Here is a 27,425-nt window from a genome sequence, read left to right on the forward strand (position 1 = left end):
AATTTATGTATACAAAATATGCAATTGTGTAAAAGTAAAAAAAAAATAAACTTTGATTTTAACTCGGCAACTTATAAAATGATATACATATATAGCGTATTGAATAGCAATGCATATTGCAGGTTTTGTCCACTAAAAGCAGGAATCAGTTATATCCCTTCAAACGAGTATACTAACAGTGTTATACATTAGTTTGCAGTGTTTAAGCAGTTTTATATTTATGGAATCACACACATTAAACTAGAACAGCTAGAACATTCACGCACTAATCACATTATACATCAATGTTTGTCACAGAAGAAGAATACAATCAAAGACTCTCTTTAGCAATGCTTCAGAAGAAAAAACTTAACAAAGGAAGAAAACGAATTCCCAAATCTCTAGTCCGTTGGACAAAGCTTCTTCTAGTCATAGTTTTGAAAGCGTTTATGAACACTTAAAGTTTCCATATAAATACACGCGTTTTATCACACATGCATATCAATAATAATAACTTTCCTCTTGTCTAAGATTTCGCTCGTTTTCTTGTAGCATCCCGAAGCTGCTCAGATCGCTATTGCTTTTACTACTGACATCAGACATCTTAGAAGAGTCTAAAGATGTATCTTTATTTGACTTGTCCACGACAGCGTACAATGGTGCTTCGTGGGTATTGTTTTCATTCCGTTCGGATATGATTTTGTCCGACTCTGAAGTATGGATGGAAGTAAAATGGGAAATTTCCTTGTCTGTGATATCCGGTAAGTACCCGGACTCCTCGTGGATGTAGATAGGGTTTGTGACAGCGGTATATCTGTCGGGGTTGCCATGGAGATCCTCTTTGCTGTCGTAATGAGTTGTCTCAATCATGTCAGTGGGGTGTTGGAACATGTTATTCCTCGGGAAAGCTTGACCAAATCTGATTTTATCTAAATCTAGTTTAGGCATCCGTTCTTTTCTTCTGTCAAAACAAACAAAAAAGCACGGTTTAATTCAGACCAATCAGTTTACGACGTGCTTAGTTTACCTCAGTGAATATTACGGGGACAATACAATGAATGAATATAAACAAACGCGTGAGCAATTTACTTATATACTTGTCTAGCAAGTGTTATCTTATTTGTACACACCACAAACGTCTGGAACATTTTTCTCTAGGATTATGGAACAATTTTGCTTAGCCAATCAAAAATTACGTTACATTTTGTGACGTCATCTGTGATAAGCTAAGTCTAAACCTAGGATTGATTTGTCTTAAAACTATTTTAAGGTTTTATGAATTGTCTTAGGATTGTTACGAATATTTTCTATGAAATCATATTGGGGAAAAATACATTTTATTCAGTGATAAAGAGGAACCGCTATCTAACTACCCGTGCGTTCCATTTGCGGATTCGTACCAATTGTTCTAAAGTGATATGGCACCGCCAAATGGAACGCGTTTGGATTTTTCCATGATGGCGGCACCCATATGAAAGATACGCTTTGAATATAAAAGCTAAGTATTTTCGGTGTTAACAATAAAATGGATATAAAATAATACCTAAATAGTTTCGGTATACATTGAAATAAACATTCCATGTAATTTTATCGGATATAAATACGCTCTGCCTTGTTTTCAACAAAGAAAACATTCCGATAACAATTGAGAAATCTCGGGTCCGCCATCTTGGATACAAGTGGTACGCTTCTGAAAACGAACCACTTGTACCGGTACAGTTCTGCTGGTACGGCGCGTTCCATCTGAGATACAGCAGATTCTTATCGATACAACTGGTACGAATCTGCAAATGGAACGCACGGTACGCCTTAAGGTAGGTCCATACTTTTGAAAACCGCACCGATACATAGACAGTATAAACCGAAGCTACGGAAGTTGTTTTGGATTCCATAATGATTTCCTATACGGTACGACATTCCACTTGGATATTTGTTTAATAGGTGAAAAGTGTCTTCATATAATATTGAATGTAAAAAATCATAAAATAAATCAAATAAAAGCAATGAAGTGAAAACTAGATGATATCGCTGAGGTTTTTGCGGCTCCTGCCGTTAATGGGAATGGATTTTCAAACACCAGAAGTAACTTCGTCGCAATAAATGATAAAAGGGGACTCGTCCGGACCGAAATTCTAGAATTCTAATAAAAAAAATGCATACGGATTTCGATAAAACAAGAAATTTTGTGAAAATCATGAAATCAAACAGACATAAATCAGATTTTATATCATAAAAACATATGAACTGATGTGGAATGTTTTTTTGCGTCATGATTTTATAAAAAATAGTCAAATATGATCCATCTTAGCACTGGATGAAATGGGGGTAGGGTTTCTAGGTATAAACTTCAAGCTTACGAAATTGTGAAAATTTGATCGAGGACCCCATATTTTTATATGACATTTGAAAAATACATTAACTTGAGCATATCATATACAAATATTGTGAAATTGACATGGGTTTTCATTTCCTGTTTTGCTCATTCATTGTTTTTCAGGGGCGAAAATATGACAAAACATGATAATTACGTATAGAAACGGTCCTTGGAAATACAGAAAATTAGTTTACATGTGTACTTTTACGATTACTACAGCTGGACTTACCTGCACGTCTTGGAGAGCTGAACGACCAGCACCACTAACAGGAGGAGGAAGAAGATCCCGACAACGACAGGGATGATGATTACAACTGAAAAAAAACGAATTATTTTTATACTTTTTTTTTTAATTCGAATAAGCAAAATGTATCATAGGATTAAAGTTATATGTGTCATAACGAGTCGATAATGTTGTCATTTATTTTTCTTCATTAAAAACCATCAGATTTTATTAATTAAGCTGTGAAAAACATTTAAATGTACAGAAAAACGTGTATGATGCCTTATAAATATCAGTTACAACACAGAACTGCAGTACTGTAAAATTGTACTTGTAAAATTAAAACCGAGCACATTGTAAGTATTGTAATTCTCAAGATGTTGGTATTTGTTGGTGGTGAATAATAAATTATAAGCTCTTCTTGATTCGTGATTATGAAAGGCAAACTAAAACATACGATTTTTATCACTGCTGTCCTCACTCTGCCCTCCGACTTCTGTTTTTCCTCCAGTAGCCTGAGTTGTTGAACTAGGGTTCGAGGATGTCGATGTCGACTGAGCAGGGGAGATAACTTTTGTTGTAGTTTGTTCTTGAGATGTTGACAAAGTGGTGGTCGTTGGCCTTGCTGTAGTTTGTTTTGGTGTAGTTGGTAAATATGTAGTGGTCGTTGCTTTTGTTGTGGTTGTTGGTTGTGTGGTCGTAGCCGTTGTTGTTGTGGTTATTACTTGAGGTGAGCTTGTTGGTTTCGTTGTTGTTGGTGTTGTTTTTGTAGTTGTTGTTGTAATTGGTTGTGTTGCGGTTGTTGTTTTTATCGTGGTTGGTCTTTGCGTTGTTGTTTCCGGAGTTGTGGTCGGTTTATCTGTCGTCGTTGTTGTTGTTGTTTTAGGCATTGTGGTTCTTACTGTTGTTGTTTGTAATAATGTTGTTGTTTTAGGTGAAGTTGTCGTTGTTGGCGGTGATGTTGTTGGTGGTGATCCGACAGCGTCACACTCAATATCCATGATAAATGGAGGCTCTAGAACAAAACGAATGCGTGCTTAAAAAAACTACACAACCTTAATTACTGACGAAAAACAAATCAGAAAATCAACGAACAAAATATAAACTTCTGAGCTCTGCAGTTATCAGATTTTCATATTTTTTGGATCTTCAGTTTGTTTCGATAAAATCTGACATATCAACTTACTTGTACTCGTTATCATGCAATACCGGGAGTCGGCGTTTTGGTCCCGTGACAGTGTAACGCTTGCTTTGTCTCCAGTCAACATTGATATGGATCCAAACACTCTACATTCCATGGTCAGTGACCCGGATCGGCTGGAATTGACCTCGATCTTTGATCCGCATCCGGGATTCGTGTCGATACCCATACCGTAATATCGATACATCGACAACTCGAAGTTTACAGTGGATGGAATCATGACGGAACAGGAACAGCTACTGGTTTGTAAATTGTAACTATCGTAAAAGTCAAAAACAACGCTACTTCCTGTCACACGGGTCGTAGTAGGCTGGCACGGAGATATAGCTGCAAACAAATATAAAACAAAATATATGTGGAGTAATCAAATATAGCTTTATATACATGAATACTGCAGCAGTGGGAAAACTCACGACCAGACGGGAGTTCGAACCCAAGACCTACTAAAACAAGCCATAAACTATGCTCCTTGATAGATGGTGTTTGGTATGGCCTGTATTAACATTTTAAGCACAAAAATGTTTATTGTGTGACAATAAAACAATTCAAACATGGAAAATTCAAATGATCAAAATTCGACTAAAAGAATCAAGTTAACAAATATTTATTAAGGCGGTTAGTTTCCATTTTAGCCCCAAAGTTCTATTGATACAGTGCAAAATCACTTTGAAAAGTACTATATAAACAAAAAAGGTGTAGCGAAACTAGAACATATATCTTCACTCACAATTTACAATTCTTGTAATTACTTTCGTAAGTTATTCATTCAACTTATTAGAATAATGAAATATACACATACATAAGCTATCAACGTGAAAAGAATACATTATGGTAAATTACAGACGACAGAGTACAATACCTACAAACATTAATGGAAATCTGGAGAGATGATTCTTACAAACATGTAATATATATAAACAAATGGGTCAACAATTTCTTTTGTTGTTTACCCCGATTCAATTCAATTCTTTTATTTCCTTGAACCTTACGGTTAAAAAAAAGTGCATAATAATGTATTTGACTTCTAAATTAAGAGCTTTGAATTTATGTGTACCACTCCCATTAACCCTTGAATACAACCGATACACATTATGACTGGGGCAAATAGAATTACTTAAGACATTGCCTAAGGAATTCATACATTCCTTGATTATATCCGGATACTAGACCGTATATTGATTATTTGTCATTTGAAGTATATAAAGTGTAACTATTGTGAATGATTCTATATTATATGCATATTGCACCTTTAGCAAGTATTGACTACTTGTTTGACTCCAGTATAGCCTTGCAGTGAAGATATTGATGCAAAATGAAAACAATGACCCATCAAAATAATTTCCTTCATATGTTATATACTTACAAGGGGTGTCAAGTAAGCTTGCTAGATCAGAACACTCCGAGCATTCAACATCTGGAAAAGAAAAAGAATATCACATTTTTTTTAGATCTGAGATGTGTTTGCTTTGTGTATTTGCGACATGATTCAGTGATTGCAACTATAAAAAGGACAATAATTCAACTATTATATAACCTAACATACCGCAGTCTTCCAAAACATGCACTTCACACACCCAACACACCGCATACAGGGAGGTCATTCCTTAAATAGCCCTGGTTTGTAAATAGGACGTTAGGTCAATGAGCCAACTAAACAACAGACCAACCGAGAATTGATATAATGAACAATCGATATGTCGTCATAAAATCACAAGCAAGGATGTAGTTAACACAGTGACCAATCAATGCTGAAGATAGCAGCTTCAAGTCAATTGTTTATTGGTACACATATGGTGTTGAGCCGTTAAACAACTAAAAACTATCATACCTGTATAATTGCTTCTGGACATAATTGTGTCTAGGCTTCTATCTCAAACAGAAAAAATTTCTCGAATGTTTCTTTATTTTAAATCTAAACATTACGTTCCAGTTTATAACATAAAATACAACAACAAAAAAAACACCCTAACTTTGTGGAACCTTTGTGATTAAATAGAAGCGATGAACAGTTTGTCACAGGACAAGTTTACACAATGTACAAGGAAGTGAATTTAGTAACAGGGCATTGAGACAGTTAGTCGGGGCTCCGTCTGTATTTATCGTGCAAAATCTAGGTTCAGGGGTAAACAGTATTGTGTTTCAGTGACAGAGTTGAATTACGAAATAATCTGAAAGGATTTGACATGTATAGACACTGAGACACTTTTTTTATATGCAACTTTTTATGAAACTGTTTTCATAGTTATAGAAAAGGCTTAGTTGTCGAGGTACATATGCGTACTGATCGTTACAAACTGATCAAGGCATACAAATGTACTGTTTATTGTCATTTTGTCAAATTTTGTTTTACATTTGTTTGTTTCATTTAATAGTTCAGCATCACATTATTTGGATGGTTTTGTGTTACTGTCATATAAACATATGTTATTCTGAAATGTGCTAGATTATGAGGACAAAAAGAAGTATCCAGAGGAAAACTATCGACTTCAATCAGCACATGATTAAGATACATGGCAAATGCCCGTCGTGGATTTCATACTCTAAGATGAGGAGGGTTATGCATAGTGTTAATATTTCTGGACACTCGGTAATCGTGGCTCTTTTTTTTAAATGTAGAAACTATGATAGGCGTCTGATCACAAAAGAATTGATATTACGTTTCCGTATGTAGTACAATGTTGTGATATTTGTCAATAAATCATCTATGGATATTAACTTCTTGTATTTAATTGACACAAAAATCACTGTTTCACATTAAGTATAGTTTTATAAATAAACATTTAAAGAAGTAATCATAAATCATCTACTGGACATGTACAGCAATCATATCATAATGAAACACATTAAAGTATCACTGTTAATTAATCACTAATAGATTTTATTATCATCATAAATTTGAAAAAGAAGTATATCATGTATTGTGATTTCTACACTGAAGTATCCATCATAAGCATCTACTGATTATCTACACTAAAATCATCATAAAGCATTGTATAATGTATCGATCAAAATACAATTTCTACACTAGAATTTCATAAATAAATCATCACTGATTTTACACTGAAGTATCCATCATAAATCATCTATGAACACTAAAGTATCCATCATAAATCATCTACTGATTTCTACACTAAAGTATCAACATAAATCATCTACTGATTTCTACACTAGAAGTATCCATAATAAATCATCTGCTGATTTCTACACTAGAAGTATCCATCATAAATCATCTACTGATTTCTACACATTAAGAATCCATCATTCATCTACTGTTTCTATGTTTTATTGAGGTAGAAATATCAAATAAATCAAATTTCTACACTAGAAGTATCTGTAAATCATCTACAGATTTCTACACTAGAAGTATCCATCATAAATCATCTACTGATTTCTACACATTAAGATGCCATCATAAATCATCTACTGATTTACACTTGTAAGTATTATCATGAATTTCTACTGATTTCTACACTAGAAATCATCATAAAATCTTTGATTTCTACACTAGAAGTAATCAATAAATCATCTGCTGAATTTTAAAATCATAAATCATGTTTCTTCACATTTTCCATCATAAATCATATCTACTGATTTCTACACTAGAAGAATCCATCATAAATCATCTACTGATTTTCTACACTAGAAGTATCGACAATAAATCATCTACTGATTTCTACACATTAAGTATCCATCATAAATCATCTACTGATTTCTTCACATTAAGTATCCATCATAAATCATCTACTGATTTCTACACTAGAAGTATCCATCATAAATCATCTACTGATATCTACACTAGAAGTATCCATCATAAATCATCTGCTGATTTCTTAGAAGTATCCATCATAAATCATGATTTCTACACTAGAAGTATCCATTTTAAATCATCTGCTGATTTCTACACTAGAAACATCATAAATCATCTACTGATTTCTACACTATATCCATCATAAATCATCTGCTGATTTCTACACTAGAAGTATCCATCATAAATCATCTACTATTTCTTCACATTAAGTATCATCATAAATCATCTGCTGATTTCTACACTAGAAGTATCCATCATAAATCATCTACTGATTTCTACACTAGAAGTATCCATCATAAATCATCTACTGATTTCTACACTAGAAGTATCCATCATAAATCATCTGCTGATTTCTACACTAGAAGTATCCATCATAAATCATCTACTGATTTCTACACATTAAGAATCCATCATAAATCATCTACTGATTTCTTCACATTAAGAATCCATCATAAATCATCTACTGATTTCTACACTAGAAGTATCCATCATATAATTTCTTCACATCATCTAAATCATCTACTGATTTCTACACTAGAAGTATCCATCATAAATCATCTACTGATTTAAATCATCTACTGATTTCTACACTAGAAGTATCCATCATAAATCATCTGCTGATTTCTACACTAGAAGTATCCATCATAAATCATCTACTGATTTCTACACATTAAGAATCCATCATAAATCATCTACTGATTTCTACACATTAAGAATCCATCATAAATCATCTGCTGATTTCTTCACATTAAGTATCAATCATAAATCATCTACTGATTTCTACACTAGAAGTATCCATCATAAATCATCTATTGATTTCTACACTAGAAGTATCCATCATAAATCATCTGCTGATTTCTACACTAGAAGTATCAATCATAAATCATCTACTGATTTCTTCACATTAAGTATCAATCATAAATCATCTACTGATTTCTACACTAGAAGTATCCATAATAAATCATCTATTTCTACACTAGAAGTATCCATCATAAATCATCTACTGATTTCTACACATAAATTGTCCACAATAAATCATCTACTGATTTTCATAAACATCTATATTTTCTACACTAGAAATCCATCATAAATCATCTACTGTTTCTACACTAGGTATCATCATAAATCATCTACTGATTTCTACACATTTTCCATCATAAATCATCTACTGATTTCTACACATATTGTCCACAATAAATCATCTACTGATTTCTTCACATTAAGTATCAATCATAAACATCTATGATTTCTTCACTAGAAGTATCCATCATAAATCATCTACTGATTTCTAACATAAATTGTCCACAATAAATCACACTGATTTCCTAATTTTGCAAAATTCCCCTTCACACTAGAAGTATTGGTCACTACTGATTTCTAAATGTCAATTCATTACATTTCTCCATGTATCAATATATTTTTTCTACAAAAATCCATAGGTCACACTGACCTAATTTTACAAAATTCATGTTCTTTGTGTTTTTGGTCATCCCTAGTTATCAATAGAAGTATTATTGTTCATCTAGATGTCAATTCTTATGTAGAAAAAAGTAGGTCACACTGACCTAATTTTACAAAATTCATGTTCGGTATGTTTTGGTCATCCCAGATATCAATTCTTATTGTTCTATAACAATATATAGAAAATTAGGTCACACTGACCTAATTTTGCAAAATTCCCCTTCACCATCTATTGGTCACCCCAAATGTCAATTTTCATTGTCCTGTGGTAATTTTTAAAAAAGTAGGTCACACTGACCTAATTTTACCAAATTCATGTTCGGTGTGTTTTGTTCATCCCAGATATCAATTCTTATTGTTCTATTACAATATGTAGAAAAGTAGGTCACACTGACCTAATTTTGAAAATTCAAAAATGCAAGATCAGTAAGTTTCGCACTCATCTCAGATATCAATTTCTTTGGTCCTATGATAATATTTAAATATTAAGTATTATTTAAATTTAATGTACTAACAATGACCATATTTTGTTTGTTGTTTCTCCTGAATGTCGTTTTTAGGTCACCTGAGACGAAGTCTCAGTTGACCTATTCTTGTCGTCTGTTGTCCGTCGTCGTGCGTCAAAATATTACAAGGAGTCAACTTATTTTAGGTGTATAGGTTCCATAATAATTGGATCAATATATAAATTGCCACAAGATGAATTTGCCCTTGCTTTCTCACCTTTCAGTGTGCTAGTTTCATATGGCGGCGGGGAGTTTATGTCTTAGAGATTTCTATTTTTTTTTTTTTTTTTTGCAGCTTTGTTCTTTATTTATGCATCAGAACTCAGTTGACGGAAGGCCCTTGGGCATCTTTAATTGTTATGCGACAATTTCAGAAAAAAGGTTCAGCACTCATGAGTCATATTATAGACGTCTTTCTGTGTTATAACTATTTTATCTATTGATCATTCCAAAGATTCAAAGTAATGTCATCAAACCAAACATAAATTCATTACAGGTTTTACATTTAGAATTTTAAAATTTGTTAACATTTACAACACTTATGCTAAAAAATTCTAGGCCTCATTTGTCTACAAAGTCTGAAAAAGACATTTGTCACAACCAAATTTAATCAGCAACTTAAAGCTTCCAGGATGTTAAACGTGGATAGGAACCAGCTGTAAACAGGTACACCGGAATAATAAAAACAATACATCACAAGCATGTGCGTTTTGACACTTGGCCTCCAATGTAAACAGTACACGATGCTGGCATTAATCTGAAGCCGTTGTCTAAGCTATTCACAGGCTCCATTCGGCGGAACAGCGAAAACAATTACCAGTATATGGTTTATTATTTTCAGGGAGTGAAATTGATCCAGCCATTTCTACATCTGAACAAGCAACGGGATATTTGGCATATCATTGATAAAGACAAATCAAAGAAAAAATAACTTCTACCAGAAAACTTTCATTTTGATTTTCATACATTTCTTCTTCCGCAATTGAATGACTGCTGACTATAAAATACAGCTTCGAAATCACTGAAAAGCCAGGGACTATCTTCAGCGGCGCATTGATTTCACTGAAGGTAGTAAAAGGCAGTTTGAAAATTAAGTGCCACCCAACGAATCGCCTAGCTTTTAGCGCTATCGGTTGGTTTTGGTCGTGATTTACGTATATACGGGTAGTGTCGACTACGGTCATGTGGTCTTGTGATGGCAGAGTAGTAGTACGTAAGCTAGTACACATATGTATACGCACACATATATATATACGCTAGATCTACAAATTGAGTTTTTCGAGTAAATGGTTATTCTAGCTTTATGATGTAGATATTTTTAGTTTAAAAACATTCCATTTACACCACTTCAAAAATTCAAACAAGTATATATCTATACTTTAGATTAGATAATCAGTCCAATTTGAATAGCGATATCAAAATGATGTTCGGATTAGTCTGGACTGAGATTTAGATAGCATATGGTGTAAATTTCAGTGTAATTAATAAACAGTATAATGTAACACTATCTTTTTACGAGTAAAATCCCAAAATTTAGCATGAATATATCTAGAATCCGTGGTTTTATTTCAAACTTCTGCTATAACGATGCAAACACGGCACAGTTTTTGAGTAAAAATAAAATGTGGACGGTTATCAGTTATGTGATATTGGATAACAGTACCGAACTTATACCGAAAATAATATGTATATTTATATTGTTGCCTTTGAAACTTTATCCATAACATTAAAATCTACCGTAAAACAAAGACTGCAAAATGAATTTGTACAAAAATGGTTTAATGACATGGAGAAATCAACAGGATGTCGTACGTATTCTATTTTTTTGAAAGTAAGTTTGAATTTGAAAGAAAATATCTTGAGAACGTCAAGCCAGCAGATAGGCAACTAACCATACAATTCAGAACTTCGAACATGCACTTATGTTATAGAAAATGGAAGATGGACTGTGAAACCTGAAGTAAATAGAACTTACATGTATAATCTGTGATTTACTGACATTGGAAACGAGTACCATTAATGTTTGAATGCAGTGATAAAATGATAAAAAGTTTAAGAGAAATAGAGGATCTTACCTGAGTGACTATGTGATATGAGATTTATCAAACGAGTTCAATAATTTGACATGCCACGAGCCTTTAGGCGAGTTGCATATCAAATTATTTAACGAGTTTGATAAATTTCATATCACATAGTCACGAGTGTAAGATTATATTTATCACATAACTTATTTATTAATAGAAATATAAGCAAAAGTTTAAATATCGTCTCTATATAAAACAGTAGAAATCCAGCTCGGATATGACGTTTCCGTCTACTGAAACAATCATGCGACTTCTATATATATTGTGACGTCAAAACTACATGTGAGGTCATACTAGAGTTATTACACATGCGTGTTACGATATTTATGATATGGCTGGACGGACCAGTTAAGTGATAAATGTATATATCAATCTACTACTATATATAGAACTCATAGTGTTATCAAATCATAGGCCTATCTACAAGTTGTAACATAACTCTATGGTATCTATTTCATTCCTTTGTAGTGATCCACCGTTGTTCTGCCACCACTGTATAAGGTGTATTGTGCCAATAGTCAGGTCACCGTTAAGGCCATTGTCTTATGTTAGCATTATATTTAATCAACTTTCATTTTTTGTTAAGGAAATATAGTGGGTCTGTAAAGGACAGGTAGTAAGTCCTTAATGGGAGAATAAATTTGTTGTGACAAGCCAACTTAACTCCCAATGACATCGACCTTGTTGCATGTTATATGGTTTTTGAAACAAAAACAAAAAACGATATCCATTAGTCGGTATCTACTTGCAAGGGCAGAAAATTCTACAACATTTTGAATATACCACAGATGGCTACCCCTAATGAGTTAGCAGACATCATTCTCGCAACTGACGAATCTACCAATGCTGAATGGAAGAAGGTCCCATTAAATGTATGTAGTGTGAGACTTGGAAACTTCGTCCAGAAACGACAGCGGAACTTTTTTATGAGGCTGGTGCCCTTGTTTGAGAAATACAGTTATCACCCCGATAATGAAAATGTAAGATGTTAATATTTTCCACGTTAAAGCCAGGCACCATACTATGGGTAATCTATCATATATTGGAGTAAGTTTCGAGGATGATAATAACCAAATATACATTTTGTTACTGTAAAATGTCAAACTCTCCGTAAAGTTGAAGAAATAAAATGTGTCATTAATATACAAATACATATAATCTGTATAAATGACTTGAGGCCATAACAAAGTTATTTGTAATGCTAATTGAAATTATATATATTGAACATACCCGTATCAATGATTATTGAAAGTATATCCCAACATTGACTTTCTTTCAGCTGAAAGACTTTCTTAAAGAACGTAGAGGCCAAACATTTTCATTACAAGAGATATCAGTGAAAAAAACATTACCAAAAAACATTGTAACAACTGATCGTGACCTACGTCCAACAATTGCAGCTGGAGAGGAGGAACAACTACTGTCCATGGGAGGCAATTACACCAGTGGTACCAGGACAGAAGTACCAGCTAGAAATTTAAATTATTCATACATTAAACGAGATAGTCTAGAAAAGCAGCTTAAAATATGGTAAGTGTATTAATATTTAAATACTACCTGCATCGTCAAGGTGACAAAATGCTGATGCCAGCCCAGTGAGATATGTCACTGTCACCCAAGGCGATGATGATAATTTTGGGGTGTGAAAAAAAGTTTCCATACTGTGCAAACTATGTGTGAATCCGCGTAGCGGATTATCTCAAAAGATTGCAAACAATTTTTTCCATAGAACGATGAATTTAAAGCAAATATAGTGACATCCATACTTATAGTTAATTTTTGAGACTATTTGATTAAAATGAATTATGTTTTAATGTGCGATTCCATAGGTTTTTCAACGGATTATTTTTCCAAATCAATACGCAACGTCAATGTTTTTATTGTGACGTCACGATGAAGTCGGGTTTTCCCACCATTCAATCTTTGTGTGAAAAACAAATAAGAAAAGTTAAAAAAGAAAAGTTCCGAATTTACATAAAATAATGCTTTATTAATAGTTTGCTGAAATCCTTGATACAGGTATTTATCAACGCTATTAGGTTCTTTTTAATTTATAATTCTGTGATTCTGAAAACATTGATTTCACGATTTCTTAGTTCTTGTTGCGTTTTAGTAACAAATTGTAAATTCGCAAAATATCCCACTTAGTTAAATAAGTATAAATTTTCCCTCGCGTAAAATTACATTATTACTTATATCGCATATTACTTATGACCCCATATAAAGGCATAGAGGGTCAGTAAGATTTGTATGGGGCAAGGGTATACCCCGAGCCTCCTATACTTCATACTGAAACTCTATGTCTTTATAGGGGTCATGATCAGTAACTGAGTATATAACGAATTTATCGCATCGAGGACCATTATTATTTGTTTCATTAGGTCTTTGTTTCCTATATTTTGTATCTTTTTATCAACAATCTGAAATCAAACTTAACAATAATGTCCATTCATGCTGGCCTTCCTCAATATGACACCAACGAGCCATTGAAAGCACCACAAACAAAAGTGACACAAACATCCATCCAACATTTGAAGCGCAATCTCCTTGATCATCTCTGCGTTCTCGCTGAGATAATCACTCAAAAGTTATGCCGATAAAATTGATTGTAGAGTGAGGATTGACCTGTACTGTACGAATCCCTCTATTTGTTTATAATCACAGTCGAGAAAACGCTTGAATTGTTTGACTTTTACAACGTCATCAACTTTCACACTGGCGTAGGGGAAGCGACTCGCATTAAAAATGCATTTCTACTGTAATAAAATGGTATATTTACTGGAAGAGAATGTGTTTAAATTTTGAAGTGATGGCGAGAGCCGCCATATTGCACCATAATGAAATTTACTGACCCCCCTATCAAGTGTAAGGGGTTCACCACGTGACGGCTCTCCGCCAATCATTTGGGGACATTTCTGTCGAGGTGCGATAAGTAAAAAAATGTATATATAGCGGGAACATATGTGACAAAGTTAAAATGTCTCCTCTTTGTCTTGATAAGGTCCCTGAACATGGAATCCGATTATATAAAGGACATGAAAAGAGAAAATGTTATCCCATGCATTGTCAACGAACTGTGTGAAGCCATACAACCAACAGATGAAACTGACGGGTTGGCTACTTCTACCAAACGGCGGAAAGTGGAAGGAAGCATCAAATATATCCGGTATAAACTAACATTTGTTGAAATTAATGCAAGGTAGTCATCCAGTAAATGAATCTGATTTAAATACAAATCCTTATTATCATTCCGTTTGGTAAATGATCTAACAACATCCAATTAAGGGTCACGTTTTTAGTGACCTTTCAAATATGCCAATCACATTGCCGCTTGCAGAATTTCAGGGGACTGGAAAGTTTGAAAGAGCTGCAAGAATATTTCTTGTTTACTTAGGTCCCTCGCTCATTCTGGACAACAAAGATAAATGTATATGTAAACTGGGACGAAATGTCGTTTTTTAATGAAGGTGTTGAAATTGCAATTGATCTGAAGTACATGTGTCATAAAGGTCATCCGAACATGACCCCTTATGGGAAATTATCAGATCCTCTATGGAACGGAGGTACAATGTAGTAATAAGTATCTGTATTTTTATCAGGTTATAAAGATGCTACAGCGCCGACGAATATGAATTGGTATATATCAAAAACAGATGAATTAGTTCTTTTCTTCGGTAATAAAAGTTATTTACTTTACACTATTGCCACTATTGAAAAGTTTGAGCTTCATATTTTACTTCTGTATAAAAGTATTTGAAATAATAAATTGCATTGTGAAAAAAATCAATGCCATTATACCCTATTACTGTATATTGAATGCTAAGATAACGAAAGCAAAACTTAATATTTCATATGTATTTATGTGTAATTAGTAATGTATATATTATATTCATTTTGCAGTTCCATTCGGTAACCATAGTAACCAATGAACATCTCATGTCAAAACTTTTTCATTGTATTTGTCATCTTATTAAAACCTTCATACATGTACATCAATTTTCAGCTTAAAAAGGGATTGGTTACATTTAGACCAATCAGAGGCCTCTGCTATGCTTCCAAGAGAACCATCATTAACCATAGGATATGTGTAATAATAGGTATCATATGTTACATCACTTGACCAAGATTCCAAAGACTAATGCGTTATTTACTCATTGCATCAACATTACTGTGGCGTTTTGTTGAAATTGGTGATGAATGAGTGTGCCCCATACATTCATTTAGTTGACTTTTAACCTTCATTTGGTTGCATTGGTAACCATATACAGGTAATTTGCACTTTGCACGATTTTAATTCACGTATTTTGCTGAGCAAACTAATTTGAAAAAAAAACATTGCCAGACACATGCCTCAAATACAGGTTAAGTGGACTATAGAAATCTCAGCATAGAAACTTGGAATTAATTTCTCCGTACTAATTGGTTAAAGTTGACAGTGCTACAGTGTAGTTAAAGTTAAAAAGAGTAGGACCTTCCATTTTCGTTCCCTCTCTTCCAGTATGTCAATGCGCAAATGCATTGTAAGCTTTAACAGGCCATCACGACTTCGAAGTTGCCCTCATGACATTAATTCGCGATAACATTACTGCTAAATCAAACCTATTATAATGGAGTACCTTTTTTTCTCCCTTAACAATATTTAATTTTATTTTCTTTTGCAACAGACTTATATGCCAATTACACCAACGATTCGATTGGGTCACGAAACTTCGGAAGAAAAACATGCGTGTGTCATTGGTCCAGTTCTTTACAAAACGTTACCATTGGAGGTGTCTGGAGATGGGAAAATGACAGCAACAAAATCATCGAAGGGATTTCTAAAAGATACATTGCCAGTACTCAATAATGCACGACGTTGCAGAATTGCGCTTTGTGGTATGCATTTTTGTTATAATTGGTTGAATACATTTACCAATGCAATTGCTCAGTTATTGTTTGTGTTCATAATCTAACATTTAAACAATATCTAAACTGAAGTTTATTGTTGAATAATTGTCTCTAGTATGTATTTGCAATATGTAAATGTATACTATATTCACACAAACATTTTAGCGAAAAATGTCTGGCAGGAACAACGCTAAAAGAATTGTATCGCAGAGTATAACAACTCTTAACAAATGATTATATTATTTCAAAATCCATCAATAACTGTGGAAAAATTCTTTGCTTGCCAAGTTGAGTAACTACGATAGTCAGGATGACAGGATATATAGTTCCGCTTATAGAAAGTTATAGCTGCCGTTAAATTAGAAATATAACAATAATCAAAAATAGGAATTGTCAACATCAAAATCTGATCATATATCAATAATGTTTATTTCGAACAAATTAGGGATAACCTAGGCGAAACGACTACGTAGATGTATCGTTGTCAGAGTAGTGATGCGGTCCGAAGTGGAGCGAGTCATATTTGATGTTTAACTGAGGAAAGATAGTGTGGGATATTCATGGTATGGTCGTTGATAACATAGTTTGAAACACACATGAGCTGCTGACTGTATGTCATGGATGTGTCGGTGTACAAACGCGATATAGATCCGAAAACTATATTCAGATGTCCCGTATATTGGGGTAAGTCGAGTGACTGTACTGGTGTAAACTATGGAATTCCCCCAATATTATTGGGGAAATCTCCCGGTTGTAGTCCCGACCAGCGATTCGCTTTGTTGTTTATAACCGTAATAATGCTTGAACACATACTCTATTTTGATGTCAAATACCCACTTGATCTGGATCTAATATCAACTCTTCCTATTTCTTTTTTGAAATCTGTCAACCTATGACAAGTAAACTTTGTTTACATTTCAATAATTTTTTTCTTTGTTTTCATACTAAAACTAGCTTTCTGATTGGCCGATTCTTTTTTTCCATACCACTATAATTAATTTTTCTTTATTTCTTGCTTTCTGATTGGCCTAATCATTCTTTGCATTCCACGATGAAAAAATCCAGGAATGGCGCGGAAATCCGACGTTATCGTGACGTCACAATAGAAACATTTACGTTGCGTATTGATTCGGCAAAAATAATCTCTTGGAAAAATCAACGGGATCGTACGTGTAAACGTATTTCATTTTATCAAGTAGTATGGAAAATTAACCAAATTAAATTTCGTTTGCAAACATTGTGAGAATCCGCTACGCGGATTCACACAGTTTGCAAACAAAATTGCTTTGATACCCCGATGAAATTAAAAAAAATAGTGACTTCAATGCTTAAATGAGAACAAAAATCCGAGAATGGCGATGAAACCAGATGTTTTTGTGACGTCACAATAGTAATATTGACGTTGGGTATTGAATTCGAAAAATAATCCCTTTAATTATACGCGGATTCACACTGTTTGCAAACCAAAATTAAAATCCAAACCGCGATGAAATTAAAAAAAAAATAGTGACACCAAAGCTTAATTGTAAAATTTGCTGTTCATTTCTTTCGATACTAACGAGAATGATATTGTGTGTGCCGCCTAAAGTTCCATCTTTTTGTTAAACATTAAGCCTCAATCAAAGCAAAACTATGTAGTGGAAAGATGTAAATTAAGTAATAACTTAGATTAGCATATGACGCAACAACTTATCGAAGCGTGCAGTAGAAGAAGTACGGTCTGACCTGGGATTGTATTCATACGACATTGCGATTACGCTAATTTTGAACTCCAATTGACTACAAAGGAACATATGTAAACCTGTGTGCATGACTTCGCTTTACACTAGACTGACATGTTATATCCGTAATGCTAACTCTAACATTAATTGCATATCATGCCTCATATTTGACAACAGTGTGAACCAAACGTAGGTGGCTATGGGGCGAACATAATAGTAGTTCAGAAGATGAAGAGATTTAATTCCACGTCATTTTTGTAAAATGTGTAAAGCATCCGATTGGAGTAAATTTAAAACAATCTAATACTGTAAATCAACGATCGTTCACGGCACGGTTAAGTGATTGTCATTTCAAAATAAGCTCTCGAAGATTAATAATCATCAATTAAAGAACAATAAATTCAATTGTCTATCAGTATAGTTGATGTATACATTAATTCGCGGAGAGAAAATTTCGCGAATTTACATGGATCGCGAAATTCGCCTAGGTAAATCACGCGCGAACGAACATTAGTTTACAGTAATTCTTTATATCCATACAATATATTAAGCACATCCAGTAAAGTTGTTGTGGAGTGTCTCATAACTAAGTCCTTAATTTTCTCTTCTGCCATAAACAGCAGACACTGAACCCAATAAACCATCGGTCTTGGGTCCACAAATGGCCGATATCCCTCAAGGAGGAATGAGCAGCATCGTTAGTGATGGGGCCGCTGGACAATTCAGCAGTACAAGTAGTATGTACATGTATTACTCAAGACAAAGAATTCATTGAAAATTGATATTTTATCTTGGTTTGTGTTGAATGCCTTCGACGATAAGCAAACATTTCATTTTCTGTTGTTTTCACCTATTTTTATCTTGCATAAGTTTAATTATGTCAGGTTTCCCTTTTGGAAGATAAAAGCTGTAAAATTTAAAACAAAGATGAGTTTGGTTTTCAAAGCAAATATGTATCACGTAGTTCTTTTGCAAATACATCCAAACTTAATTTTAAATTTGATTGAAAATGAGTCTACGTTTGTCCGAGTTGCAATTTAACCTTGTATAATGAGTTTCACCAAGCATTTTGGAGTCTAATATAAAGAAACTGTTAAGATATCACGATCATTAGTGTGATCCGGGTGTAGCATGTCATCAAAATAACTTAGAAACATTATGATGGCTGAATGGGGAACACATGCTAAAATGAATACGATATATAGGGATATGATGACATTTACAACATCATTGTAAAATATAACACATAAATATACATGTACTTGAAAGAATTCTTTTGTTTTAGACAATTCAAATCCTACACTTCAGTCGAGTTATCGGGCAATAGAAAAATTGCTTGGCCACATAGTCCGTAATGAAGATATTGCTAACGCATTTAGGTGTCTCAACAGCGACGAGATACAGTACTTATGTCGCATGGTAAGTAAAAGACTTATGTCGCGTGGTAAGTAAAAGACTTATGTCGCGTGGTAAGTAAAAGACTTATGTCGTGTGGTATGTAAAAAAACCTTATGTCGCGTGGTAAGTAAAAGACTTATGTCGCGTGGTAAGTAAAAGACTTATGTCGCGTGGTAAGTAAAAGACTTATGTCACGTGGTAAGTAAAAAAAAAACTTATGTCGTGTGGTAAGTAAAAGACAGATGTCGCGTGGTAATTAAAAAACTTATGTCGCGTGGTAAGTAAAAACTTATGTCGCGTGGTAAATAAAAGACTTAGGTCGCTTGGTAAGTAAAAGACTTACGTCGCTTGGTAGGTAAAAAACTTATATCGTGTGGTAAGTAAAAAAACTTATGTCGCGTGGTAAAAAACTTATGTCGCGTGGTAAGAAAAAGACTGATGTCGCTTGGTAAGTAAAACACTTATGTCGCGTGGTTAGTAAAAGACTTATGTCGCGTGGTAAGTAAAAAAACTTATGTCATGTGGTAAGTAAAAGACTTATGTCGAGTGGTAAGTAAAAAAAACTTATGTCGCGTGGTAAGTAAAAGACTTATGTCGCGTGGTAAAAAACTTATGTCGCGTGGTAGGTAAAAGACTGATGTCGCGTGGTAAGTAAAAGACTTATGTCGTGTGGTTAATAAAAGACTTATGTCGCGTGGTAAGTAAAAGACTAATGCCGTGTGGTAAGTAAAAGACTGATGTCGCGTGGTAATTAAAAGAATTATGTCGTGTCGTTTGTAAAAGACTTATGTCGCGTGGTAATTAAAAGACTTATGTCGCGTGGTAAGTAAAAACTTATGTCACGTGGTAAGTAGAAGATTTATGTCGCGTGGTTAGTAAAAAAACTTATCTCGCGTGGTTAGTAAAATACTTATGTCGTGTGGTTAGTAAAAAAAACTTATGTCGCGTGGTAAGTAAAAGACTTATGTCGCGTGGTAAGTAGAAGACTTATGTCACGTGGTAAGTAAAAGACTTATGTCGCGTGGTAAGCAAAAGACTTATGTCGCGTGGTAGGTAAAAGACTGATGCCCCATGGTAAGTAAAAGATTCAAGGAGGTAGTAAGTGAAATACGTACGTAGTATGGTAAGTAAAAAACGCGTATGTAGCGTGGTAAGTAAAATATAAGTAAACTAATTACGTACCATGGTTGGTGTAAATAACTATGTAGCGTGGTAAGTAAAAATATTGTGTAGTATAGCAAGTAAATGCTGATGCACCATGGTAAGTTAAAGTTAACAGTAATATGAGTAGTTGATGCCGGATTCGATTGAAATGCTGTTTTTTATTTCTACGGTTTACTATTCTGTGATAAATTCTTTATTTGGTTACAGAGTTTTGCTTTACTTTCACTCTGCCGTATCTGATGTCAACAAGTATTTTCTGTTGATATTAAAGATGAAAACATAACAAGCTACTGGTTGATATTTTTGTTAATTCATTTATTGTTACATTTCAATTTGAATAGAAATTTATCAGAGTTAAATTTACTTGCAAAATTTTAAACAGTTGCAACTGGCAACATATAAAATGCATGTGATAAATCATAAAATATTCTACAGTTTGAAAAACAAGAGCATACGTACGAGGACCTTGATATACCAGATGACAACTCCGTGTCCACGAACTGCCGGAATATTTTGCTGTTTGCAGGGTTTGAATCCCAGGTATGCGCATGTGTATTGTTAGTTTCTTTCCTGTATTGAAATAAAAAATGAAAGTGAAGTATGAGTATCCACGATGTATGAATGCTGTAAGTACAGAGATATATCTCTGTATTAGCGAATAAAATGGGGAAAACGTTTTATTACATATATAGCCTACTACTTTTTCTAATTGACAAATTTGAAAACATTTTTCTGCGAATTTCTATCTTATTTACATTATCCTTTAAAATGCATGAATGTACTCAGAAACTAGAAAGAAGGGAAATGCATATTATAGCTAATTGCTTAGGTCTTCAGAATCATCCAATAAATAAAGACTTACTAATGTCTATTGTATTTATATCGATGCTTACAGAAACCAGGCACAATTACACTGAAGGAGACTGTGATTGTGGCTCCACCAGAAACATTGAAAGCGTCATACTACTTATCTGTTCTTCTGTTCGAAACCCCAGGGGATATGCTCAAGTACCTGAAGGCATCCACAGTCAACTTGTTTCCCTTGGTTAGTACTTTAAACCTTCTTTTTTTCGCGTGAGAATTGATTTTCGCGTATTTCCCAGTGATTAGAAACCAATCTCGAAAATAACTGGCTGCAAAATGTTTCAGATGCAGATGAAGTAGAACCTTAGAAACCAAATTCGAAAATAACTGGCCGCGAAATGTTTCAGATGCAGATGAAGTAGAACCTAAGAAACCAATATCGAAAATAACTGGCCACGAAATGGTTTAGATGCAGATGAAGTAAAATCTAAGAAACCAATCTCGAAAATAACTGGCCACGAAATGTTTCAGGTACATATGAAGTAGAATCTAAGAAACCAATCTCGAAAATAACTGGCAACAAATTGTTTTAGATGCAGATGAAGTATAACCTCAGAGGTCTCGATCGCGAAACAATAACGTCGTGAAAAAGACGTTATATGCGTAAAATCGCAAAATGACTTCGTCGCGAAAATAACTTGGTTAACATTCTTGTGGAATGACTTATTTCCATGCCGACTTATTTCAATGTTTTATGCATGATAAAATTTAATTTCGCATTATAGTTTTTATAAACAATTGTTGTTAAATCGTGACAATTTATTTTTTAGTTTATGTGGTGTGATGTTATTCTAGAAAGTCAAATTACCGTATAGTAACAAATAAAGAACAGATAAATGTTATTCTAGAAAGTCATCTCACCGTATATTAACAAATAAAGAACATATAGATGTTATTCTAGAAAGTCAAATTACCGTATAGTAACAAATAAAGAACAGATAAATGTTATTCTAGAAAGTCATCTCACCGTATATTAACAAATAAAGAACATATAGATGTTATTCTAGAAAGTCAAATTACCGTATATTAACAAATAAAGAACATATAGATGTTATTCTAGAAAGTCAAATCACCGTATATTAACAAATAAAGAACAAATAGATGTTATTCTAGAAAGTCAAATTACCGTATATTAACAAATAAAGAACAAATAGATGTTATTCTAGAAAGTCAAATTACCGTATATTAACAAATAAAGAACATATAGATGTTATTCTAGAAAGTCAAATGACCGTATATTAACAAATAAAGAACATATAGATGTTATTCTAGAAAGTCAAATGACCGTATATTAACAAATAAAGAACAAATTCTAATAGATGTTATTCTAGAAAGTCAAATTACCGTTTATTAACAAGTAAAGAACAGATTCTGATAGATGTTATTCTAGAAAGTCAAATTACCGTATATTAACAAATAAAGAACATATAGATGTTATTCTAGAAAGTCAAATTACCGTATATTAACAAATAAAGAACAAATTCTGATCGATGATTTATTCTAGAAAGTCAAATTACCGTATATAAACAAATAAAGAACATATAGATGTTATTCTAGAAAGTCAAATTACCGTATATAAACAAATAAGACAAATTCTGATAGATGTTATTCTAGAAAGTCAAATTACCGATATTAAATAAAGAACATAAGATGTATTCTAGAAAGTCAAATTACCGTATATTAACAAATAGATAAATGATTCAAATTACCGTATATTAACAAATAAAGAACATATAGATGTTATTCTAGAAAGTCAAATTACCGTATATTAACAAATAAAGAACATTCTAATAGATGTTATTCTAGAAAGTCAAATTACCGTATATAAACAAATAAAGAACAGATTCTGATCGATGTTATTCTAGAAAGTCAAATTACCGTATATTTACAAATAAAGAACATATAGATGTTATTCTAGAAAGTCAAATTACCGGATATTAACAAATAAAGAACATATAGATGTTATTCTAGAAAATCAAATTACCGTTATTAACAAATAAAAAACATATAGATGTTATTCTAGAAAGTCAAATTACCGTATTATTAACAAGTAAAGAACAGATTCTGATAGATGTTATTCTAGAAAGTCAAATTACCGTTTATTAACAAGTAAAGAACAGATTCTGATAGATGTTATTCTAGAAAGTCAAATTACCGTATATTAACAAATAAAGAACATATAGATGTTATTCTAGAAAGTCAAATTACCGTATATTAACAAATAAAGAACATATAGATGTTATTTTAGAAAGTCAAATTACCGTTTATTAACAAATAAAGAACAAATTCTGATAGATGTTATTCTAGAAAGTCAAATTACCGTATATTAACAAATAAAAAAACAGATAAATGCTATTCTAGAAAATCAAATTACCGTATATTAACAAATAAAGAACATATAGATGCTATTCTAGAAAGTCAAATAACCGTATACTAACAAATAAAGAACAGATAAATGTTATTCTAGAAAGTCAAATTACCGTTTATTAACAAGTAAAGAACATATAGATGTTATTTTAGAAAGTCAAATTACCGTATATTAACAAATAAAGAACAGATTCTGATAGATGTTATTCTAGAAAGTCAAATTACCGTATATTAACAAATAAAGAACATATAGATGTTATTTTAGAAAGTCAAATTACCGTTTATTAACAAATAAAGAACAAATTCTGATCGATGTTATTCTAGAAAGTCAAAATACCGTATATTAGCAAATAAAGAACATATAGATTTTTTCTAGAAAGTCAAATTACCGTATACTAACAAATAAGGAACACAACAGGATTGATGTCTTAACGTACTATAGCTAGCGATTTGATGATATTGTTTCACGATAATACCCGTCAACCTAGCACCTTTATCTATTGTACATATATCTAATTGCGCGATTTTTGTTATCTAGACGAACATTGCATTTAATTGTCTGAAAAAGATTTCCAACACCAAACTATTTTCTTGTTATATTTGTTGAAAATTAAGTATTAAAAATGCATTTTTCAGTTGAGAGATGTGCTACTTCTAAAATATCCTGGTGGTGATGTAGAAGTGCGTGGCAGTGATGCTGTTTTAAGCTCTCCTGACGCCATGGATTTTCTCAAAAGTTTGGATATTGGTATAAAAGGCTCTTCCGTTGTCAGCTTCCCGAAGTCCCTAGAATGTCTGGCGACTGTTGTCTGGGTAGCAATGTTATATGGTGGCCAATGTAATGCAGTACAGTAATAGTTACCTACCGCCTGTCATTGGCATAATGATTCTTTACAGTGGACGTGCGCAGCAATATATTTAAGAGTACTGTGATTTTCAATACATTACACGTACTGGGGTATCCCGCCACCAAACTCCTGGAATAAAAATAGAAAGATTTTGTAAACAAATAAATCCTTGATAGCCCGCATTTGCAGTTTGCCCGCGGGTTATCCGGCTATGTACAAATTGGAAGAGCAGTGTAGTGTGTATTCATCGTCACAATAATCACGCTTGAGTCTATTATCATAGAATGAAAAATGAAAAAATGAAATGTATATTCAAAGACGCTGTCAAATCCCTACAGGTCTAAGTATGTTCAAATGATTTAATGCTTATGTGAGTTTAGTTGCTTTACATAGGTTTAGTAGAATGTATGCGTTTATTATATGTCCTCTGTTATATACTTCCTGAAGGCTTTATCACGATTTTCCGATTATGACATCGTTTTAAAAACATATTAAGTGATTAGTATTGCATTCAACTGAGCTCCCACGCCGCCACAACAACATCACAGATTCTATCAATCTAAGGGCAATTAGATGAGGAAAATATTTCAATCAAAACGGATTTTAGAATTGTTTATATTTGTTGATTGAAATGCAATATTTTAGTGTAGTGTAGTTTGGAAGATTACAATTGCCTTGTATATGTGTTATATTGCTATGTCTTTTTAGATATTTGCCAGGTATTTCAGCATGTAAATTGATGCGTAATGTTTCTATGCGTCAACCGATATCTCTGTTGTTTTTGTTATTGTTTAAATCATTACATTTATTGATTTTTGTTTGTTTCAGCATTCCAAAAAGATTGATCTTACATTAAAAAATACAAATATTTCCTTTAAAATGAAAGTATACTTTGTACAATTAGATTCGTGGAACCGGAAATCATTGACAATATTTCCTATAGTTTTATTTAAAATGATTTAATAACGAAAGATGCCCCATCGCTAACAAATGGTATTTTTCTACAACGAAAACAAGAGCAGACGAATTAGTATTGTTCTTCAGTTGCAAAAGTTACTTACTTTACACCATTACCATCATTGAAAACTTTGAGCTTCTTATTTCGCTTCGATATAAAAAAAAATATTCAAAATTATTAATTGCGTCCTGAAAAAAACATTCAGGGCACTATACTATATATGGAATAAAGTATTGATAATGTATTTACTAAAACTAAAATAAAACATTATGTATTTATGTGTTAATTAGACATGAAAATCAGTTATTGTTCAAATGATGGGTATCGTTTATGCTAATATTGCCGATGGAGCATCTTTAATATATATATACCGGTATTATATAGTTGGTTACTAAACTAATTTTATATCACGGCTTAGAATTTATCAACAACAAAGTCTTGTGTGTTCTCATTGATTGTCATATTACAGTATAATAATTATTTTGACGTTATAGTACTAATTAAAAATTGTAGAATTGATGTTAGATAATCTATGCATGTGATTATTTAAGCTTTTATTTTCCACAAAAGGGTACTCAATAAACTTTGTATACGTCCGATCCATAAACTTGTCTTCTATTTCAAGAACAGAGAATACCATTAGTTGAAGAATAATTGAGCAATTGCTCATGAATGTACATCCTTAAAGGCCCACTACCTTTCCGAAACGACTTTTACATTTCAAAATGGGAATGTAAAACGTGATCGATAATTTTGAAGAGTCACAAAAGTTATTAGCTTACCATTACACTTATCATCATTATCTGAACAATTTAATTAAAATAAAACAAATATTAATTTTCATAACGCGGGTCGTCTTATGTTTCGCGCGTTAGTTGACTATCACTATGGCAGATGGCGAAAAAGCGAAATGAATCTCCGCTGTTATTATATATTACACAGGAATACTTGCATATTTTGGTGTTGTAACCTCATCCCATGCAATCGATATACATTTTCTTATGATAATAATGTTTTTAAGAAACCTTTAAATTTTGTTCCGGAAAGGTAGTAGGCCTTTTAGTGTATAAGCAACTCTTTATGATACATGAAATGTTACGTTACTAAATACATAGAATGATTGACTATATAGTTAATTAACGATTAATTGATTTTTTTTATTTTAATGGGTTTGAAATAGTTTTAAGAAAAAAGACATAATAATTTATATTATCACATAATCCACATGATATCCAATGATTTCGCCCGTTTGATATTTTGGCATATGTCACTTTTAGAATATGCCCTGGAGCATTTTTATTGGCTGTGCCGGGTAGAAAATCGAATGTGGCGTCATGGTGGAAACAATTAAGTAATCCGCTGGATTTTGGCAACGAATTTTGACGTGAAATCCCTCGAAATAAGGTTGTTGTTATGTGTTTATTTCATACGAGATCTGATGAAATTCGTCTCGAAGGTTTAAGTCTTGCTCATCAGAGCTCACAGAAATTCTTAGACTTACCAAGTTTCATATGAATGGAATACTCATTTCAGATCTCATATTTTCTAGTTACTATGTACTAGATATGTTTTTTCAAGACTT

General features: G+C 32.9%; 2 protein-coding genes across 5 annotated transcripts; one reads left to right on the plus strand and one right to left on the minus strand.

Annotated features, from left to right (window-relative positions):
- Positions 1-235: 235 nt before the first annotated feature.
- On the minus strand, positions 236-5,642 carry LOC138329674 (uncharacterized). 2 transcript variants are annotated; one of them, XM_069276933.1, is made up of 6 exons: positions 5,606-5,642; positions 5,141-5,191; positions 3,763-4,104; positions 3,034-3,591; positions 2,583-2,667; positions 236-940 (listed from the first exon to the last, which is right to left on the minus strand). In XM_069276933.1, the coding sequence occupies exons 1-6, from the start codon at positions 5,625-5,627 to the stop codon at positions 481-483; spliced, it is 1,518 nt and encodes a 505-aa protein (XP_069133034.1). In that variant the 5' UTR covers positions 5,628-5,642; the 3' UTR covers positions 236-480. The 2 variants fall into 2 exon arrangements, with proteins under 2 accessions (XP_069133034.1, XP_069133027.1); XM_069276926.1 differs by lacking the exon at positions 5,606-5,642 and adding an exon at positions 5,321-5,393.
- A 6,724-nt stretch (positions 5,643-12,366) lies between these two features.
- Positions 12,367-26,195, plus strand: LOC138329691 (uncharacterized). Of its 3 annotated transcripts, none has more exons than XM_069276955.1 (9): positions 12,391-12,616; positions 12,916-13,166; positions 14,638-15,904; positions 16,301-16,511; positions 18,868-18,981; positions 19,530-19,663; positions 21,242-21,346; positions 21,702-21,851; positions 24,674-26,195. In XM_069276955.1, exons 4-9 carry the CDS (start codon positions 16,307-16,309, stop codon positions 24,890-24,892), a joined length of 927 nt encoding a protein of 308 aa, XP_069133056.1. In that variant the 5' UTR covers positions 12,391-12,616; positions 12,916-13,166; positions 14,638-15,904; positions 16,301-16,306; the 3' UTR covers positions 24,893-26,195. The 3 variants fall into 3 exon arrangements, with proteins under 3 accessions (XP_069133065.1, XP_069133056.1, XP_069133046.1); XM_069276945.1 differs by having other exon boundaries at positions 12,399-12,616; positions 18,865-18,981; positions 24,674-26,194; XM_069276964.1 differs by lacking the exon at positions 21,702-21,851 and having other exon boundaries at positions 12,367-12,616; positions 18,865-18,981.
- Positions 26,196-27,425: the final 1,230 nt, after the last annotated feature.

The sequence above is a fragment of the Argopecten irradians genome, chromosome 1 (genome assembly GCF_041381155.1).
Source record: "Argopecten irradians isolate NY chromosome 1, Ai_NY, whole genome shotgun sequence".
Lineage (NCBI taxonomy): Eukaryota > Metazoa > Mollusca > Bivalvia > Pectinida > Pectinidae > Argopecten > Argopecten irradians.

What these genes read in the sequence shown, in the direction of transcription:
- LOC138329691 (XM_069276945.1), top strand. Translation starts at nt 16,307, where the DNA reads ATGCCAATTACACCAACGATTCGATTGGGTCACGAAACTTCGGAAGAA. An exon ending in ACAATTCAGCAGTACAAGTA is followed by an intron (nt 18,982 to 19,529) that starts GTATGTACATGT and finishes CTTTTGTTTTAG; the next exon opens with ACAATTCAAATCCTACACTT. An exon ending in CAGTCAACTTGTTTCCCTTG is followed by an intron (nt 21,852 to 24,673) that starts GTTAGTACTTTA and finishes TGCATTTTTCAG; the next exon opens with TTGAGAGATGTGCTACTTCT.
- LOC138329674 (XM_069276926.1), bottom strand. Translation starts at nt 5,378, where the DNA reads ATGACCTCCCTGTATGCGGTGTGTTGGGTGTGTGAAGTGCATGTTTTG. An exon ending in GCATGTTTTGGAAGACTGCG is followed by an intron (nt 5,192 to 5,320) that starts GTATGTTAGGTT and finishes TTTCTTTTCCAG; the next exon opens with ATGTTGAATGCTCGGAGTGT. An exon ending in TTGCATGATAACGAGTACAA is followed by an intron (nt 3,592 to 3,762) that starts GTAAGTTGATAT and finishes GTTTTGTTCTAG; the next exon opens with AGCCTCCATTTATCATGGAT.